This window comes from Panulirus ornatus, chromosome 58 (genome assembly GCF_036320965.1).
Source record: "Panulirus ornatus isolate Po-2019 chromosome 58, ASM3632096v1, whole genome shotgun sequence".
NCBI lineage: Eukaryota > Metazoa > Arthropoda > Malacostraca > Decapoda > Palinuridae > Panulirus > Panulirus ornatus.
In genome coordinates this window covers 18,701,917-18,718,652 of record NC_092281.1, presented here as the reverse complement: position 1 = coordinate 18,718,652, position 16,736 = coordinate 18,701,917, and the positions used below count along the sequence as shown (strand labels likewise).

The 16,736-nt window shown below is 46.7% G+C and overlaps 1 protein-coding gene across 1 annotated transcript; it reads right to left on the bottom strand.

Annotated features, from left to right (window-relative positions):
- Nucleotides 1–426: 426 nt before the first annotated feature.
- LOC139766715 (uncharacterized) lies at nt 427–11,593 on the bottom strand. Its single transcript, XM_071695635.1, has 5 exons — nt 11,446–11,593; nt 3,634–3,786; nt 1,674–1,759; nt 1,373–1,504; nt 427–1,251 (listed from the first exon to the last, which is right to left on the bottom strand). Exons 1-5 carry the CDS (start codon nt 11,591–11,593, stop codon nt 637–639), a joined length of 1,134 nt encoding a protein of 377 aa, XP_071551736.1. The 3' UTR covers nt 427–636.
- Between the last annotated feature and the right edge of the window lie 5,143 nt (nt 11,594–16,736).

The window sequence follows — 16,736 nt, the reverse complement described above, 5'->3', positions numbered from 1 at the left end:
CAACTGTCCGAGGCTGACTTCCTATTCGCTATCAAATCTAAATAAACTTCACTACAGTTTCTCCCACCGTCTGCACCCAGTGCAGGACAGAAACACCTGCTGCTCGCCGGCCTAAGTTTGACTCTCCCAACTTCGATGCCACCTGCCTTAAAGTTTCTTCGGTTTAACCTTTGAAACTTCATTCTCTCTCCTCTCTCTCTCTCTCTCTCTCTCTCTCTCTCTCTCTCTCTCTCTCTCTCTAACTACGCAGTCAAACAGAATGTCGAACTCAAGGAACTCGAAGACTTGCAATTACTCCAAATCCTCCACTGATCTCGAAGCAGAGATGAATCAAGGTATTTACTAAACTATACAGTGTAAATAGTAAGACGCCAATAGACGTTAAATCCTGTTTCCTTATGAATGGGAATAAATGATCATAAATCATCCTGTATAAAAGTTTATTTATACATATATATGTACAATTTTTTCACAGTCCTCCTAGAATTGTGGCAGTCTTCAACATCTGCGGCTATCTTTTTTTTTCTGTAGAGAAAAAAAAAAGGTATAAATACATCAATGTGATGATGACACAGGTATTGGTAACAATAGGTGGGGGGGAGGCATGGAAGAGAAGTATGGCCGACCGGCTTATAACTAGAACAGATGTGAGGGACGAGCTAGGGCGGCCTGTTGTTGTAGGATATTCGCACGGGCGCTGGCCAGAGCTCGCTGGGCGGCAGCCACCTCCGGGGTGAATCCTACGTTCTGTACCTTCCCGCCGACGCCGGCGGGGACGGTGTGAGCCAGCGGGCCTTGGAACTTGAGGGGGTTAATGACATGGCCATGCTGGTTTGTGACGCCGTGGCTTAGGGAGCTGGCGAAAGTCTGGGTGGGGGCGCGGAAGGTGTTCTGTTGCTGGTGGGAACCCAAGTTGCTCTGGAGGGAGAAGGTGGGGAATGCAGCGGGCTTTGCTGCGGCCTGTGTAACGGGCTGATGGCGAGGGGCAGGCGCAGGGGTAGGAGCAGGAGTAGGGTTGGCAGCCTGGTGGCGGGCAAGCAACTGACTGATTTCGCTGTTCACGTCGAAGTCGGCTGTAGCGGGCGCAGCCTGAGGGGCAGCGAAGCGGTGAGCCACGGGGGCCACGGGTGCGACTGGGGCGACGGGGGCAGCCGCCGCTGTCCGGAAAGTGAAGCGCTGTGGGGCTGGGGTGGCTACCGGCTTGGGAGCGAAGCGTTGTGGGGGTGGGGCAACCGGACGTGCATTGAACGCCTGAAATGATTAATAATGTCGCGTTAGCCCAGATCACACACACATATATGAACAAATAAACTAGCGATATGTTCACAGGAATGTATGACGCGAGAGGAAGGTAGAAAGGGCTAACCCTCACCTGGGACTGGATGGGGATGGGGTCGTCAGGGGCGGCGTCCGCCAGAGCCTTCAGCTCAGCGAACTTGTTGAGGAACTGCTTGGTGGCGACCACGACGTGGGGGTCCCTAGGTAGGTGAGGCTGGACGATGGCCTTCAGGAGCCAGAGATAAATGTAAGTCAATTATGACACACAAGAGATGTATCGTATCCACACATACATATATCTACATATTCCCATTACACTAGTATACTATACATCATGAGGGAGGAAGAAAAGAAAATAAAAGTGCTTCGTCTGGAGCCGAGGTTCATCGACGTACCTGGAAGTGTTCGATTTCTTGAGGGGCGCGCTTGGGCCCTGCTGGAATTGGGCCAGAGCCACAGCCGTCAAGCACGAGATGATCACCTGTGGAGGAGGAGGCCAAATAACACACGTCAGTACTCCGCAACAACTTCATCATACTTCATAAGACGAACTTCTCTTCTTGTATATTTAAAGACACCTAAATATCCTGGAGCTACACCGAAGCCGACTGACCGAATCAGCACCAGATGTTCGAATCAGCGAGTGATCGCGAGAACGAAACATTGAGCCAATGTGATTGGAAATATGCATTTCAGTAGCCACGGAAAGCTTGGGGCTGACAACGGGAAACAACTTGACCTTGTTTTATGGGGAGTGAAAATGACACGCACCTTCATCATTCATTACGATATGTCCGTTCATTTTTCATCATAATATATACATTTATCACTCACTGTGATATATATATATATATATATATATATATATATATATATATATATATATATATATATATATATATATATATATATATATTATTCATTGTGATATGTACATTCGTTATATATTGAGATATGTATCGTCCAATCCTTATGGTATTTCGTACTTTCATAATTCATTACATTTACGACCAATATCAATTATGATATGTACGACTATCATTCATTCTATTATGTTTATTAATTGCTAAAGTACATATAACTCCATTATTCATTTTAATAAGTACTTTCATTGATAATTGTAATATTTACAACCATCATTCATTATTATATGTACGTTTATTAACCATAATTTGTTCGTCCATTGTTTACTGTGATATTTAAGTTCATCATTAACACTAATATGTATATTAGTTATTCATTATTATATGTATGTCTAGTAGTCTCAATAAAATGTACGTTTATCATGCATCCTAAAGTCTACGTCAATTACTTATAATGGTATGCAAATGATTCATTTTGATGTGGAAATTTTATATAACAACAGAAACGGATGACTAATTTTCCCAGCTTAAATACCGATTAAATGGGAATGAGCGACGTGGATCTTAACATAAAGAAATACGAGTACACCAGTATTATTCCAGCAACCTTGTGGCTACAATCATTCTTTATATCCAGACAGCACCCCACGCAGGAGCAGGGAAATGATGGACTCCTTCTGGAGCCAGGTGGTCCTTGACGAGACTTGTACTCCTTTCCGTCCGGTGACAACGATGGCACAGCTTTGCTTGAAGGGTGGCTTTTCGCTCGAATTTTTGGAGAGTCATAAACATATCGCAGAGACATACAAAGGGCGAAGCACAGCACACGGGAAAGCCGAAGGACACTAAACCTGAGGGAGGGGTGGGCTACGACGAGATCATCGACTGGAGGACAGGGAACAAGTTTCCCCAAAAGTCTCCGATCGAAGGAGATGTTAAACAGACAGGACAGTCCAGTCTGGAAGGGACTCTGTGGTTAAAAAGGATGCTGAGGGCAATTCAAAGTTCTTTTCTGTGAGCCATTTAAAAACTATGGAGGGGCCATAAAAGGGGCGGGGTTAGAGGACCCCTTGAGAAGGATTTGGCACTAATTCTGGGGGGGGGGGGAGGACACTTGAGGGGTATCTAGCGCTAATTCTAAGGGTGGAGGACACTTGAGGGGTATCTAGCGCTAATTCTAAGGGTAGAGGACACTTGAGGGATATCTAGCGCTAATTCTAAGGGTAGAGGACACTTGAGGGGTATCTGGCGCTAATTCTAAGGGTAGAGGACACTTGAGGGGTATCTAGAGCTAATTCTAAGGGTAGAGGACACTTGAGGGGTATCTAGCGCTAATTCTAAGGGTAGAGGACACTTGAGGGATATCTAGCGCTAATTCTAAGGGTAGAGGACACTTGAGGGGTATCTGGCACTAATTCTATCTCTGTTTGACGTGAACTCTTCATGTTCGTATCCCTTGGAGGAGCCCATGAAGTCGAGGACTGGTACTTACGACTGCCTTCATTGTGGTGTTGGAGGAGTGACTGTGTCTGGGGATGGCGGCCGGCTGCAATATATACCTGATCCGCCGCCACCGGTCGACCCTCAAGCGCCCAGGTCGGAGGAGACCTTTTGGTGCAGCTGACCCTGAATGACCCACTTCGAGCTTAGGGTTTACCTATCCTCATTCCTCCTCCTCCTCGTCTTCCTCCCCACACAGTAACCCGTATCCTAGAGCAAGATGCTCTGTCTCGCGATACATCTCTCCATAGCCTTAAACATCTCTCTAACTTAACCTCTCATTTGGGGCGGTTTTGTCGAGATATGGGAATGATATGGGAACCGTGTGATGCCGCTTGTGGCGTGTGGACACAGGGAGGCAACGACAACGCGAGTATTTCCGTGGGGAGTCTGCGCGCGTGGGTGACCCTGGCAGATAAATGTCAATGCTAGCGAATACGGATGTTTGTGGGGCGCCTTCAACCCAAGAGCACACCACAGCACACCGCCCCACAACGTGCTGTCCTTGTCGATCCCTGGCGACAGGCTGGTGTACTGTTATTGATACTTGGTGATGGGTTTGTCGTGCTCTCGCTGAAACAGGGCGGTGGGTCGTTATGCTGTTATTGAAACACGGTGAGGGGTCGTTATGCTGTTACTGAAACATGGCGATGGGCCGTCATGCTGCTACCGAAACATGGCGATGGGCCGTTATGTTGTTACTGAAACACGGTGGTGGGCCTTCATGCAGTCGCTGAAACACGGTGATGGGTCGTCATGCTGTTACTGAAACATGGCGATGGGCCGTCATACAGTCGCTGAAACATGGGAATGGGCCTTCATGCAGTCACTGAAACATGGTGATGGGCCGTTATGTTGTTACTGAAACACGGTGGTGGGCCGTCATGCTGTTACTGAATCATAGCGATGGGCCGTCGTCCTGTGACTGCAAAGTGGCGACTGACCGTCTTGGCAACACAACAGCAGTAACACACCATCACCAACCCAACGGCAACACACAAGTCTGAAATACAACACCGTCTGCCATACAACACATCACCCGACAATACCCATCATCAGGAGCTTCTGACCTACCAAGGCTGACCAGACGTGATGGGAGGCTCTCATGTCATCCCCCGGACCGTCGCCCAGCCCCAGACGTGACTTGCCCTCGATGTATCGGCGTGTGTGTGTGTGTGTGTATGACTCGGCTAAGGTCAGAGCTGCGGTGGGTCAGTGTGGTGGTACAGAGGCAGGAACGTTTGATGGTACAGTTCCCGTGATAAACTACTGTCCTGGTTCACTCGAACTTAGACGCCTTGGCTTAAAAAAAAAGGGGGCCCTTTATGACCACCAGGGGCCCTACATGACCAGCAGGGGCCCTACATGACCAGCAGGGGCCATACACGACCAGCAGGGGCCTATGACCAGGGGCCCTACATGACCAGCAGGGGCCCTACATGACCAGCAGGGGCCATACATGACCAGCAGGGGCCATACACGACCAGCAGGGGCCCTACATGACCAGCAGGGGACTAACATGACCAGCAGGGGCACTACATGACCAGCAGGGGCCCTACATGACCAGCAGGAGCCCTACATGTCTGTGGTGTACACCCTGGCCAGTAGGAACCCTACCTACATACCTGTGGTGAACGCCTCGACCAGCAGGGACCTGTGTAGACAACTTGCTCAACAGCCATGATGAGGTATGAGTTCCTTATACACATTGTATCGGTCTCAAAACGAGTCGATGGCTATACTCTCAAGTCAACAAAACTGATCTAGAGTTCAGGTCTCAGAGCCACAAAAACTGTTTTCAAAATCTACGATCTCAGGGCCACAATACTGATATTAACTTAGGAGTTTCATAGCCAGGAGAAGGAAAGATGGAAACACTATTACGGTTTCTTCAACTTAGAATCTCAAGTGTATCGAAAGGAATCGAGTTTTGGGCCTCCTGACGCAGGGTGAGTGGCTGGCGCGGCTGGCTGGTGGGCGGTGGTCGCGTCATTCTCTACCCTAGCGACAACGCCGCCTCCAGAAACGTCGTTTCGCGCGCGCGCACACACACACACACACAAATTCAAGGTCACCCTGAAAGAGGTCTAACGATCGTAATCCGTTTTATAATTTTTTTTCTGGGCCATCATGGGACAACGCTGTCCTGGGAATGAAATCCCGTAGAGCAACTCATGTCCCATGGCTAGCCTTCTACTACCTGTCATGGGACATGTCTATCTATCAAACGGGGAGAGGGAGAGGAGGGTATCCTAACTCCGTCAGTACATTCCCAGACGCCCTACAGTCTTCAAACCCTTGAGTATGACGGTACGGCCTGACCTCAGACCTAGCTCTTCAAAGACTTAGGAAAAAAGGACAGGTCATCGTTCTCAAGCCTCGTACGTCGTCGTTGCTCAAGAGGAGTCGCCTAGCTCCCCTGGTGGGCCTGGAGAAAACTCACCCTTCGCTAAAACCCTCTCCGCTACCGTCGGTAAAGTACTGGCTGTCTTCAAGTAAGCGCATCATACAGTGCGAGGATCTCAGGGTGTCGTTCTCTTGGCCTCAACTCTGCTCGCCATCAGGGCGAAGGACCTCCCTCGGTGAGGGAACGAGTGATGACCGACTTCGCTTCTTTGATGAGCCATTCCTAAACTCACTTTATTTTCTTTTTTTCAAAATCTCTAATTCCTTATGAAATTCATGGGAAGTGAGAAAAGGAAAGTGGAGGGTTAGTATAGAGCTCCCCAGAGTCATGAGTATTTCTGCAAAAAGTATTATCCTAATATAATCGTTTACAAGAAAAGTGTAATCATAATACAATCGCTTACAAGAAAAGTATGAAAATAATATAATCGCTTACAAGACAATGTAATCATAACATCATCGTTTACAAGACAATGTAATCATAATATCATCGTTTACAAGAAAAATATAATCATAATATAATAGTTCACAACAATAATATTATTACAATATAATGGTTTACAATAAAAGCATCATAACACTATGATATTTTCACAACCACTCCATACTGTCAGCCATTTATATATCAAAGAGTCACCTAACGAACATTTCAGAAGTCAGCCTCATACCAGACTTTTGACATTTGGAGCGAGACAATCATCTCAAGACGTATGCACACATGACATTAAAAGGAAGATCTTTTTCATCTGTTTGTTCTCAAATATTTATATTTGCATCCTCGTTCCATCATCCCCTTGCCCGAGACCCACCTGACGTGGGTGTGATCGAAGCCAACACCTAACTCCTCTGCTTCTCCAGGTCTTCCCGGAGGAGGAGGAGTAGGAGGAGGAAGGCTCTTTGACCGCTATGTATGCATGAGGTCCTCAACGTCCTTAACTTCTGAAAACTGCGCATTACCATCAACCGTGAGCATTTAGCACTAGCAGCGAGGGGCGCTACCGTTAGCAGTGCGCCTTACTGACACAAGTGCACGTAACTACTGAAAGAGCTCAGTGTCATCAGTCGCGCGCATAACTACCAGAATTGCGCGTTACAAGCGCACGTTACCATTAGAAACGTCCACTACCATACGATGCGCGCACTACCTGCAGAAGTGCGCACGGCCACCAGAAGCGCGCATTACCTTCAGCGTATCGCATCGCACGACCTTGGAGTGGGTAGGGGGAGTCACACGTGACAAGAGAAAACTTCCTCAAGCAATCCTTCACATCTCGAACTCAATATACAAAACATTAACATTCCTCTGGACTTTTTTAGACTTGTAAGGAGATGGGGTCAAAAAAGAGAACCAGCCCCACAGTCATAAGGTCACCGCTAACTTAGCATGACACAATATGGCTGGGTCGATCAGCCCCGAGGCTGAGCGGAGGAGGAGGAGACTATTATAAGGACCTTGAGAGAGAGAGAGAGAGAGAGAGAGAGAGAGAGAGAGAGAGAGAGAGAGAGAGAGAGAGAGAGAGAGAGAGAGAGAGTTTCACTGTGATTGGGTTATACGCTGACTACGCTTACGACACCAGTGTGTGTGTGGCAAGGAAGGGGACGCCTGGTGCCACTAAGGGATGCCAGGGCTACGATAACCTTATCCCCTAACAGTTTAAGGAAGAGGTAGGTACTGCCAACGTACGTACATCCGGGGGTTTCTAACGACACCATAGCCACTAGCACTGTTAACCTTCCCTGGCTGGTACCTGACCCTGGGGAGAACGAAATACCTATTTCTTCATTACAGTTCCTGACCATCTAACGCGTCAGTAATGCTACGTGTGTACTTCGGGTGAGCTCCCACACCGACGCAGACCTTACGTGTCCTGCTACACTCAACAGTCACTGGCGTTCCCTGATCATAATAATCGACACCATCCATCATTCGTAAAGGAGCGGGGAGAAGCCGACAAAAATATACGGTCCTCTGGCAAGAGGTCGGGGGGTCTCTCTCTCTCTCTCTCTCTCTCTCTCTCTCTCTCTCTCTCTCTCTCTCTCTCTCTCTCTCTGTGTGTGTGTGTGTGTGTGTGTGTGTGTGTGTGTGTGTGTGTGTGTGTGTGTGTGGTGTGCCTTTCCTCGTGTCTTTCTAAGGTACTGGGAATCTACAACTCACAACCTGACTGCAAGGCTTCCCCGGTACGTTGAAAATTGAAGGGCACCACTGGTCATTACGACGTAAGAAGCCTTTTCATCTTGGTATGTCCACAGGTCAGCCGTCAGGTCAAGATTTACGACTGCAGTGAAGGTCATGGGATAGCCAGAAAAGACATCTTGAAAGGTAGAAGCCAGGTCACCGAGTCAGCACGGTAGGAGCCAGGTCAACAAGTCAGCACGGCAAAAACCAGATATCCATACCAGCATGGGATGAGGCAGGTCACCTGGTCATCACGGCACGATCCAGGTCATCGGATCAACAGACAACGAACCAGGTCACCACGACGTGAGCTAAGGTCAAGGTCACCGGATGAGGACGAGGACACGGCCGTGGCTGGGTGCCCCACCACACCAGGCCTGCCATACCCTCACCTCCCAGGAAGCAGAGCGATGCTCACCTCGCTCTTGTTCGTCCTCCAGGGGGGCGGACACCACCCTCCTCGGACCCTCAACCCAGACCTGGGTGTCGTCATGTCCCTCCTTGGTCCACCGAAACCATCAACGCGCCAACGTCTGTAAGTGTGTTGATCTTTTCCCCTAACAACTGATGGGAGACGTGAATGACAGGTAGATCAGCACACGAGAAAAAGCTTAGAATATAATCAGGATTGATATGGAAAATGATGCAGTTTAGGAGTGAAGGAAAGCCATATCAGGATATGAAAGAATTTCAAGACATAAGAAATAGCAGGTTCTTTTCTGATTATTCTGTGTTCATTTCCACTGTCGATCCAGATAGGAAACCACAAGAAAATAATGATGACAAACGGTAAAATGACCTTTCAATTACAATTTCATGCCCCTGAATTATCATATTCAAAGTTTAGAAGTACCGTAAGTAGACGAGAGTCTGAGGTTGAATTTCGTCACACCGGGAGCTACATACATGACCTTCCACCCTTCGTCTGTTACGACACCATGCAATCATGGAGCCACATGCATAGTGAGAGTGTATGTATGTGGTCTTAGAAATACTTTCCACACCTGAAGAAGGTGTTGAAGATTACAAGACTTCGCAGTTTGACGAGATGTTTCCCTTGCGGTAGGGGACGCAGAAGGTGTTACCGGACTCCGCCTGCTTGTGGTCACGCCGCGAGGGATCAGACAGTCAGTCACTTCCGGCGAGGCTGAATCATCTCTCCCGCTGACCAACGTGAGTACAGTTTCGTCGAGGAACCTCTCATTCCAAAGGAGTTCATCACTTCCCCAGCTACCGGTTGTAGCGCAGCCTTGAAGCTTGCACGACCCTTACAAAACGGTCACCCATCAATACCAATGATCAACAATACATTACTCTGCCTTTGTCTACTCATACATCTATCTATTCACATAGGTTACATGTGCGGAGCAACTGAATCACGTGCTCTTCTCTGGTGTGTGATGTGGATGCCGTTGTTGCTGAGTGCCTTGGAGGGGAGGACCTCCTCCTCCTCCTCCTCCTCCTCCTAGGCTAGCAATTGTCAGCCTGCCAGCCAGCCAGCCACCTACCTGCTAGACCTGCTCCCCTGACTGTTGTTTGGTTACTCCTCTTAAAATGTCAAGGTTGACCAGCCGAAGACAGGAAGCCGCAGCCCCTCAAGCTTCCTGGCCCCCTGCCTGAAGCTTACCCATTCCATGCCGATGGGTATTCCTCCCTCTCAGCCCTTCGTTGACACGCAGCCAGGCGGTGAGGGGATCTCCCCGTGCCTCACCATTGTGTCCCCCCCTCTCTCTCTCTCACCGGTACCCCGTGGCGGTGTTTTTCTTTTTTTTTTTCCACCCCAGTTGAGCTGAGGATTCATACCCGCTTGTATCCCAAGACCACCGGGGCCGGTGCGAACCCGTGCCGGACGAAGGACCCGGCGAGTCGAACTGACCGTCTCTCTCTGTTGCTAGTCGCGGTTAACTGTCCCCACAAGCAGGTTGTGCCATCATCCACACAAGAGGATGTGTCGTCTCGTTTAGCCTGCTCTTCTTTGCTCTCGTCAACAGGTCTTCAAGCAGCGTTCGGGAGCTGTGTAGCCTAACCTGACCTTCTACGGAACAGACCTCCCTGCTCATAAAGACATTACCAGCAGAAATAATAGTGAAGAATTTGTTTATATTCATTTACAGATGTTAAAAAAAAAGAGAACTGGGATCAACACCAAATTCAATATACAACTGTCCTTGTTCCTGCACTCTTCCAGTCTTTGAACACGGTGGTGCGAGCCTTAGGTATGACGGCCTGGCTTAGTGACTCAAAACCTCTTGAAGGTCAGGTCATAGGTCACATCATCATACCCTCACGGGTCGTATCGTCGCGCGCTCGAGGGGTCTTTACTATCATGCACAAGGGGTTTCAATGGAAGACCAACAATCCTCAATGTTGATCAGCAGATGGTGTGGCCTTCCTGTCTCACCCAGATGTTGTCTGCTGGCTCTCACTCCAAAAACATACAACCTCTCCTTCCCACACATAACACATCACAACACCTTACTCCCACCAGCCTCACGGTCTACAGCCTCACCAAGTGGCGAGGGAGATGTGTCTGTTCTGTACCATCCAGATCCTGGGGTCGTCCCACCTGCCAGCAACCTCGTCTCGGACTATTCCGATGTTGTTCTACCTCCAATGTGCAGCAGGCTAGTCTAGGGCTATCGTATCCTAATCGCCTCTCTCAGGGTTGTATAGGGGTTGTCATAGCTACTCTGCCTGTCGCACCAGCGGTTCTTAAACTTATTCTTTTCTTTCACCTGCCTTCTTCACTCTGGTGGTGTCCTCTGGTGATCCTTAGTCTTCAGAAATAAATCCTTCATTGACGTTTTCACTTCGAAAAGTCACAGGTGGAACTTCGGCTTGGAGACTTTATAGACCTTGGGGGGTCTCAAGAGATATATGAATTACAGCGAGTGGAAGTAACAATTTATCCTTCTTGGTGAAAGACCCGTTAAGAGGCGTTCTTTATGGTGAGGTCCTCTAAATGGTTACGCGGGAATTCGCCTTTAGTTCTCCAGCAGGACAATCAGGCAGGTCCTTACCAGAACTACGTCAGATTCAGTTTCATTGACTAAAGTTCGATTCATCTTTCACCGGTAAGGAGACCTCCTTCTACTCTTCTCGAGCACCTGATTTAGCTTCGAAAACTTCCTCTCAAATGAGTTCATCCACAGTACTTCTGTGGCAGACTCTTGAGTTAAATCCTGCAGCCTTTGGCCTCCTGGGGGTTGCAAGTACAACTACGTTCTCGTGTGATGACGGTAAGGTTCTGGAAGGTTCCGGCTGCCCAGAAGTTTCTGGAAGCCTGGTGAAGGAAAGGCGGGGTCAAGCAGCAGGAGTAGCGGCCGCGGACCACCTCACACCCTGAAGACCACAGAACGACTATGGCCATCGTCGAAGTCAACCACACTGACACTGCAGTTCGCTGATCAAGTAAACTTCGGGTCAAATTCACTTATAAAAAGCCAACCACAAGTGAAAACGCTACGTTTTTTGTTTTTAATGGAATTCCCATAACTGTACCACTCAGGAGAGACTGGCTTGAAAACTCGGAGAAGACGAAGAAGAAGAATGAGAAGAAGAAGAAGAAGAAGAAGAAGAAGAAGAAGAAGAAGAAGAAGAAGAAGAAGAAGAAGCAGAAGTAGGAATCGAAATCTTCCTTAGTACAAATATTCAAGTAAATTACTTCACAGATAGCATGGGTGAAGGGTACACGGTACACGGTAGAGGCAAGAATAGAGATTACGATGGATACAATACATCGACATACGAGGGTGACATGTGTGCCCGAATGAGCCCATGACCTACTAGGTGGTTTTCCCAGTTAGAAAAGGGCACTGATATAGTGTAAAACTCCTTCCCCGTAGAGTACAAATATCTAATTACAAATAAATCATACATACACCATCATGCACATGATAGACATACACGATCACACAGGATACGAAAACCATTCACAAAAACACTCATGGAAGCACACAAACACAGAAACATATACCCTCTGAGGTTACGCATCACAAATTTCGTTAATCCTTTGGTGTGGCGAAAGAGAGAGGGAAGGCCGCGAGCCTTGCCACTTCAGTCCTCCACCTCCACCCTCTGTGGGAAACCCCTCCCACACCCGGGCCAGGGGCGTGGGAGGGGAAAGGTTACAACGGATCTGTTTTTGTCCATCAGTCAAGGCTTCCGTCGATGCGGTGACGTATAAAAGAGACACGAAATAAACAACTGACGCCTGCAATGCGCCTCGCAATTTGATTCACAGTCAAATCCTTGCAAGTCATCCTCAAAGGCTTCGTATATAAGAACATTTATGACGTACAATTTAAGTAGGTGATAAAATGCCATGTGTTTCATCAGCCTATGGGAGTTCTTGTGAGGAGAAAATCAAGTTAATCACGTGATTTCCAAGCTACGTATCCGGTAGGGGAGAGAATGTGTGTGGAAGCCATCTGAAAAAGCGGGGTGAGGGATGGGTGATAAGTGGGTGGGCTTCCTCAAGGCTCAACGCTGAAGCCACAACTGTTTCTGTATGGATGGAATTTGTCAAACGAGACAGGATCGAACCCAGTGTAAGTTTGCTGATGATGCCATTATTGTGGAAATGCGAAGCGACAGGGATTGAGAAATACTGTAGATTCCAAAACAAGATACAGCAGGACATGTATGGCTTATGAAATTCAAACGGTGGAAAAATGCAGTCAAGAAGATGGTAGGGGGATATACACAGACCAGGTAGAGAATACCACATTGTACTGATGGGTAGAAGAGGCCACTTCCCAAGCGCTGACCATAGCACATTTACGGGCCGCCCGAGGTCAAGCCCGCATAGGTTCGAATCTCGGCCACGGTAATCGCCCCGCAGTTCATCTTCCTACTATAGAACGGTCGATTTAATTTGGTTACCACACTTACACTGTTATATATATATATATATATATATATATATATATATATATATATATATATATATATATATATATATATATATATGAAACGGAGAAAAAAAGGAAGTACACAGAAAACTAAAAAGAAACCTGAGTCAATAGATCTGAAAAAAACTAATAATTTCAACGATAACCACAAGCCTTCTATAAAACAAAACAAAATATATCGTTCAGCATCATAAACATTATACCCGGAATGTACCAAAAAAGAAAAGAGGTCGAGGTTGCCCCTGGCTAGATTTAGTGGCGGTCGGTTAATTGCCCATGTGAACCTGAGTCGCTTCTTGATAATTGGATGATTGTAACAATTACATTCCAACTATAATCATGAATTACCTCGTCTATATTTCTCCCACTCGATATACTTGCACTCTTCTTGGTTTTGAGACTTATCTATCGAGATTCTGATTGAGATCTATCGGGAGAGTGATGACCATCGCATATGAGTAATTCCTGTACGAAAATAATCACTTACAAAAATAATCACATCAACACAGAACAACTCTTACCCGTTTCCGCCAGTGGTGTAAAGAGAAAAATTACAACTGTCCAATGGAATCCAATGGCATTCATGAATACGAATCCTAATCATAAAGGATTAACGCCATTACTTCTCTTATACTCAACCCAACAGTTCCTCACGACAAGCTAAAAAAGCACACTTGGGAAAGCAATAGTCCAACGGACGAACTTATCACCTCTGGTCTTCCTCCAACGCCAGGTAGATGGCCACGACAGAGCGAGTACTTCGCTACACATAATGATATATCATTCTGTACATATAACAGTCATATATATATATATATATATATATATATATATATATATATATATATATATATATATATATATATATATATACACTTGATGACCAAACAGGGAACAGTTAAGGAGGAGGAAGCGTGTGTTAAATAGTCTCTCGTCTTGTGGCAACCTTCAAGCCAACCTCACCATATACATAAGAAGTAGTGGCGACAGCACTCGAGAAATCTGACAACACTCGCTTATCACCTTAAAAACAACGGTAAGAGCTCCGACGGTGTAGGTGGAGGGTGGACCAAGTCCCTCTCGTCGTAGGTACTGGTTAAGAGTTACTCTGGGGAGGACTCTGGTGTATAGGACATTTAGATGGTGCTAGTGTGAGGTGTTTGTTTAGCCTGGCTGTAGAGGGTGTTAATGATGTGTTCAATCCTGGCTGTAGAGGGGGTTCATGATGTGTTCAGCCTGGCTGTAGATGGTGCTAGTGATGTGTCTGTTTAGCCTGGCTGTAGAGGGGGTTAATGATGAGGGTGCTGATGATGCGTTTATCCTGTCTGTAGAGGGGGTTGATGATGTGTTCAGCCTGGCTATAGAAGGGGTTAATGATGTGTTCAGCCTAGCTGTAGAGGGGGTTCATGATGTGTTCAGCCTGGCTGTAAGGGGGGCTAATGATGATTTTTGCTTGGCTTTGAATACTGACGCTTATAAGATCAACTGTAAGGTCGTCCATGCCCTCCAGGACGCCCCACAATGTAATGAGCAGTGTCGTGGGTGTGTCATGCAGCTATATTTTCTTTTCCTGCAGCTAGCGTTCGTGAATGAGCTAACGGTAACGACTTCCGCCAACATTCGTGAAAAAAAAAAAAAAACAACTGTAATCATCCAGCTAACGTTCGCTAACGAACAAAAACATCAAATGCGCATTTCCTGTTCATATATGCGATACTAGTAACTTGTCACCTTTTCGTGAATGAGTTCCGGGAAGTTATGTGTGAGGATACATATATATATATATATATATATATATATATATATATATATATATATATATATATATATATATATATATATATATATATATATATATATTCCTATGAGTCCACGGGGAAAATGAAACACGAAAAGTTCCCAAGTGCACTTTCGTGTAATAATCACATCACATTCCAATATATATATATATATATATATATATATATATATATATATATATATATATATATATATATATATATATATATATATATATATTATCCCTGGGGATAGGGGAGAAAGAATACTTCCCACGTATTCCCTGCGTGTCGTAGAAGGCGACTGAAAAGGGAGGGAGCGGGGGGCTGGAAATCCTCCCCTCTCAATTTTTTTTTTCTTTAATTTTCCAAAAGAAGGAACAGAGAAGGGGGCCAGGTGAGGATATTCCCTCAGTGGCCCAGTTCTCTGTTCTTAACGCTACCTCGCTAACGCGGGAAATGGCGAATAGTTTGAAAAAAAAAAAAAAAAAAAAAAAAAAAAATATATATATATATATATATATATATATATATATATATATATATATATATATATATATATATATATATATATACTTCTTACACATGTGTCACACACCTACGGACCTTAGTGGTGTAGAGGTTAGCGTTATTGACCGTAACTCAGCACGGGTGGGTTCAAATCCAGGTTACGTCAGCCAATCTCAGCTGTCATCCTCCCCTCGGAACTGGTCGATGAATAAGTACCTGGCTTCAGCTGAGCTGAGTATGGGTTTACATATAAGACTAAAGCAAAGGTACACATATATAAGGATAAGAGACGGGGCAACACGAGTGTAAAACTCCCTTCCTCCCCCGTAACAAACAAGTGGTAACAGCACACACACACACACACACTCTCTCTCTCTCTCTCTCTCTCTCTCTCTCTCTCTCTCTCTCTCTCTCTCTCTCTCTCTCTCTCTCTATGTAGTTCCCTCTCTTCCTCTCCTTCTTGTGTCTACCAGTACCTTCTTTCCTTCTGCCCTCGCGTACGCGCCCTCCTGTCACCAGCGAGGAGGGGAGCAGCAACACAACAAGGCCCTCTCCTCCTCCTCCTCTCCTACCCTTACGTGCCACCTGGTTGCCCTCCTCCAGCCAGCCCTCCAGTAATAACGTATGTCACAGTTGGTGACACAGGTCAAGAACGTCTGTTGTCTCCCCCGTGACTCTCTCTCTCTCTCTCTCTCTCTCTCTCTCTCTCTCTCTCTCTCTCTCTCTCTCTCTCTCTCTCTCTCTCTCACCATTCCATTCTGTGACACGAAACGTTCGCCTTGACACTTCCGATTCGATTGCCACACCCGGGGCGGCCGCTGTCAAAATGTCACCCGGTCCTCGGAGGTGTGTGTGTATCTTTGTCTCCGGCCATATTTTTCTCGAGAGACACAATCTTGTTTTTCCTTTGCGTCCTTCACATGAGGACGCATAACGAACCCTACCGCGTCCACCACTCGTGTTCTTCGGGCATATTGTCTCTTCACACACACACGCGCGAGCGCACGTTCACGTGAATCGAGCAGGAACGCACTCGTGTGCACGCAAGTCATTTCGACCGTAGAGGAAGCGCTTGGAGGCGAACCTGTCGAAAGAACCATTCGGAGAAAAATAGTCTCGGGAGTCAACTCAACTACCTTGGGCAACACTGGTTGATGACCAAGTGCCATAAAACTCGGGGACGCGTCGCCAGACTCGTACACGACACCCGAACTCAAAATGAATGTGTCAATGCCGGGTATAAGAAGAGATGCGGGAGGAGGTGTAGGAGGACGGAGGAGGGAGACACACACCCTCACAAGTGATCTTTCCT

Excerpts from the sequence above, each read along its gene's own strand:
- LOC139766715 (XM_071695635.1), bottom strand. The coding sequence starts at position 11,593 with ATGGCCATAGTCGTTCTGTGGTCTTCAGGGTGTGAGGTGGTCCGCGGC. Across the intron at positions 1,760-3,633 it reads ACACCACAATGAAGGCAGTC|GTGATCATCTCGTGCTTGAC; the intron begins GTAAGTACCAGT and ends CCTCCTCCACAG. Across the intron at positions 1,252-1,372 it reads CCATCCCCATCCAGTCCCAG|GCGTTCAATGCACGTCCGGT; the intron begins GTGAGGGTTAGC and ends TAATCATTTCAG.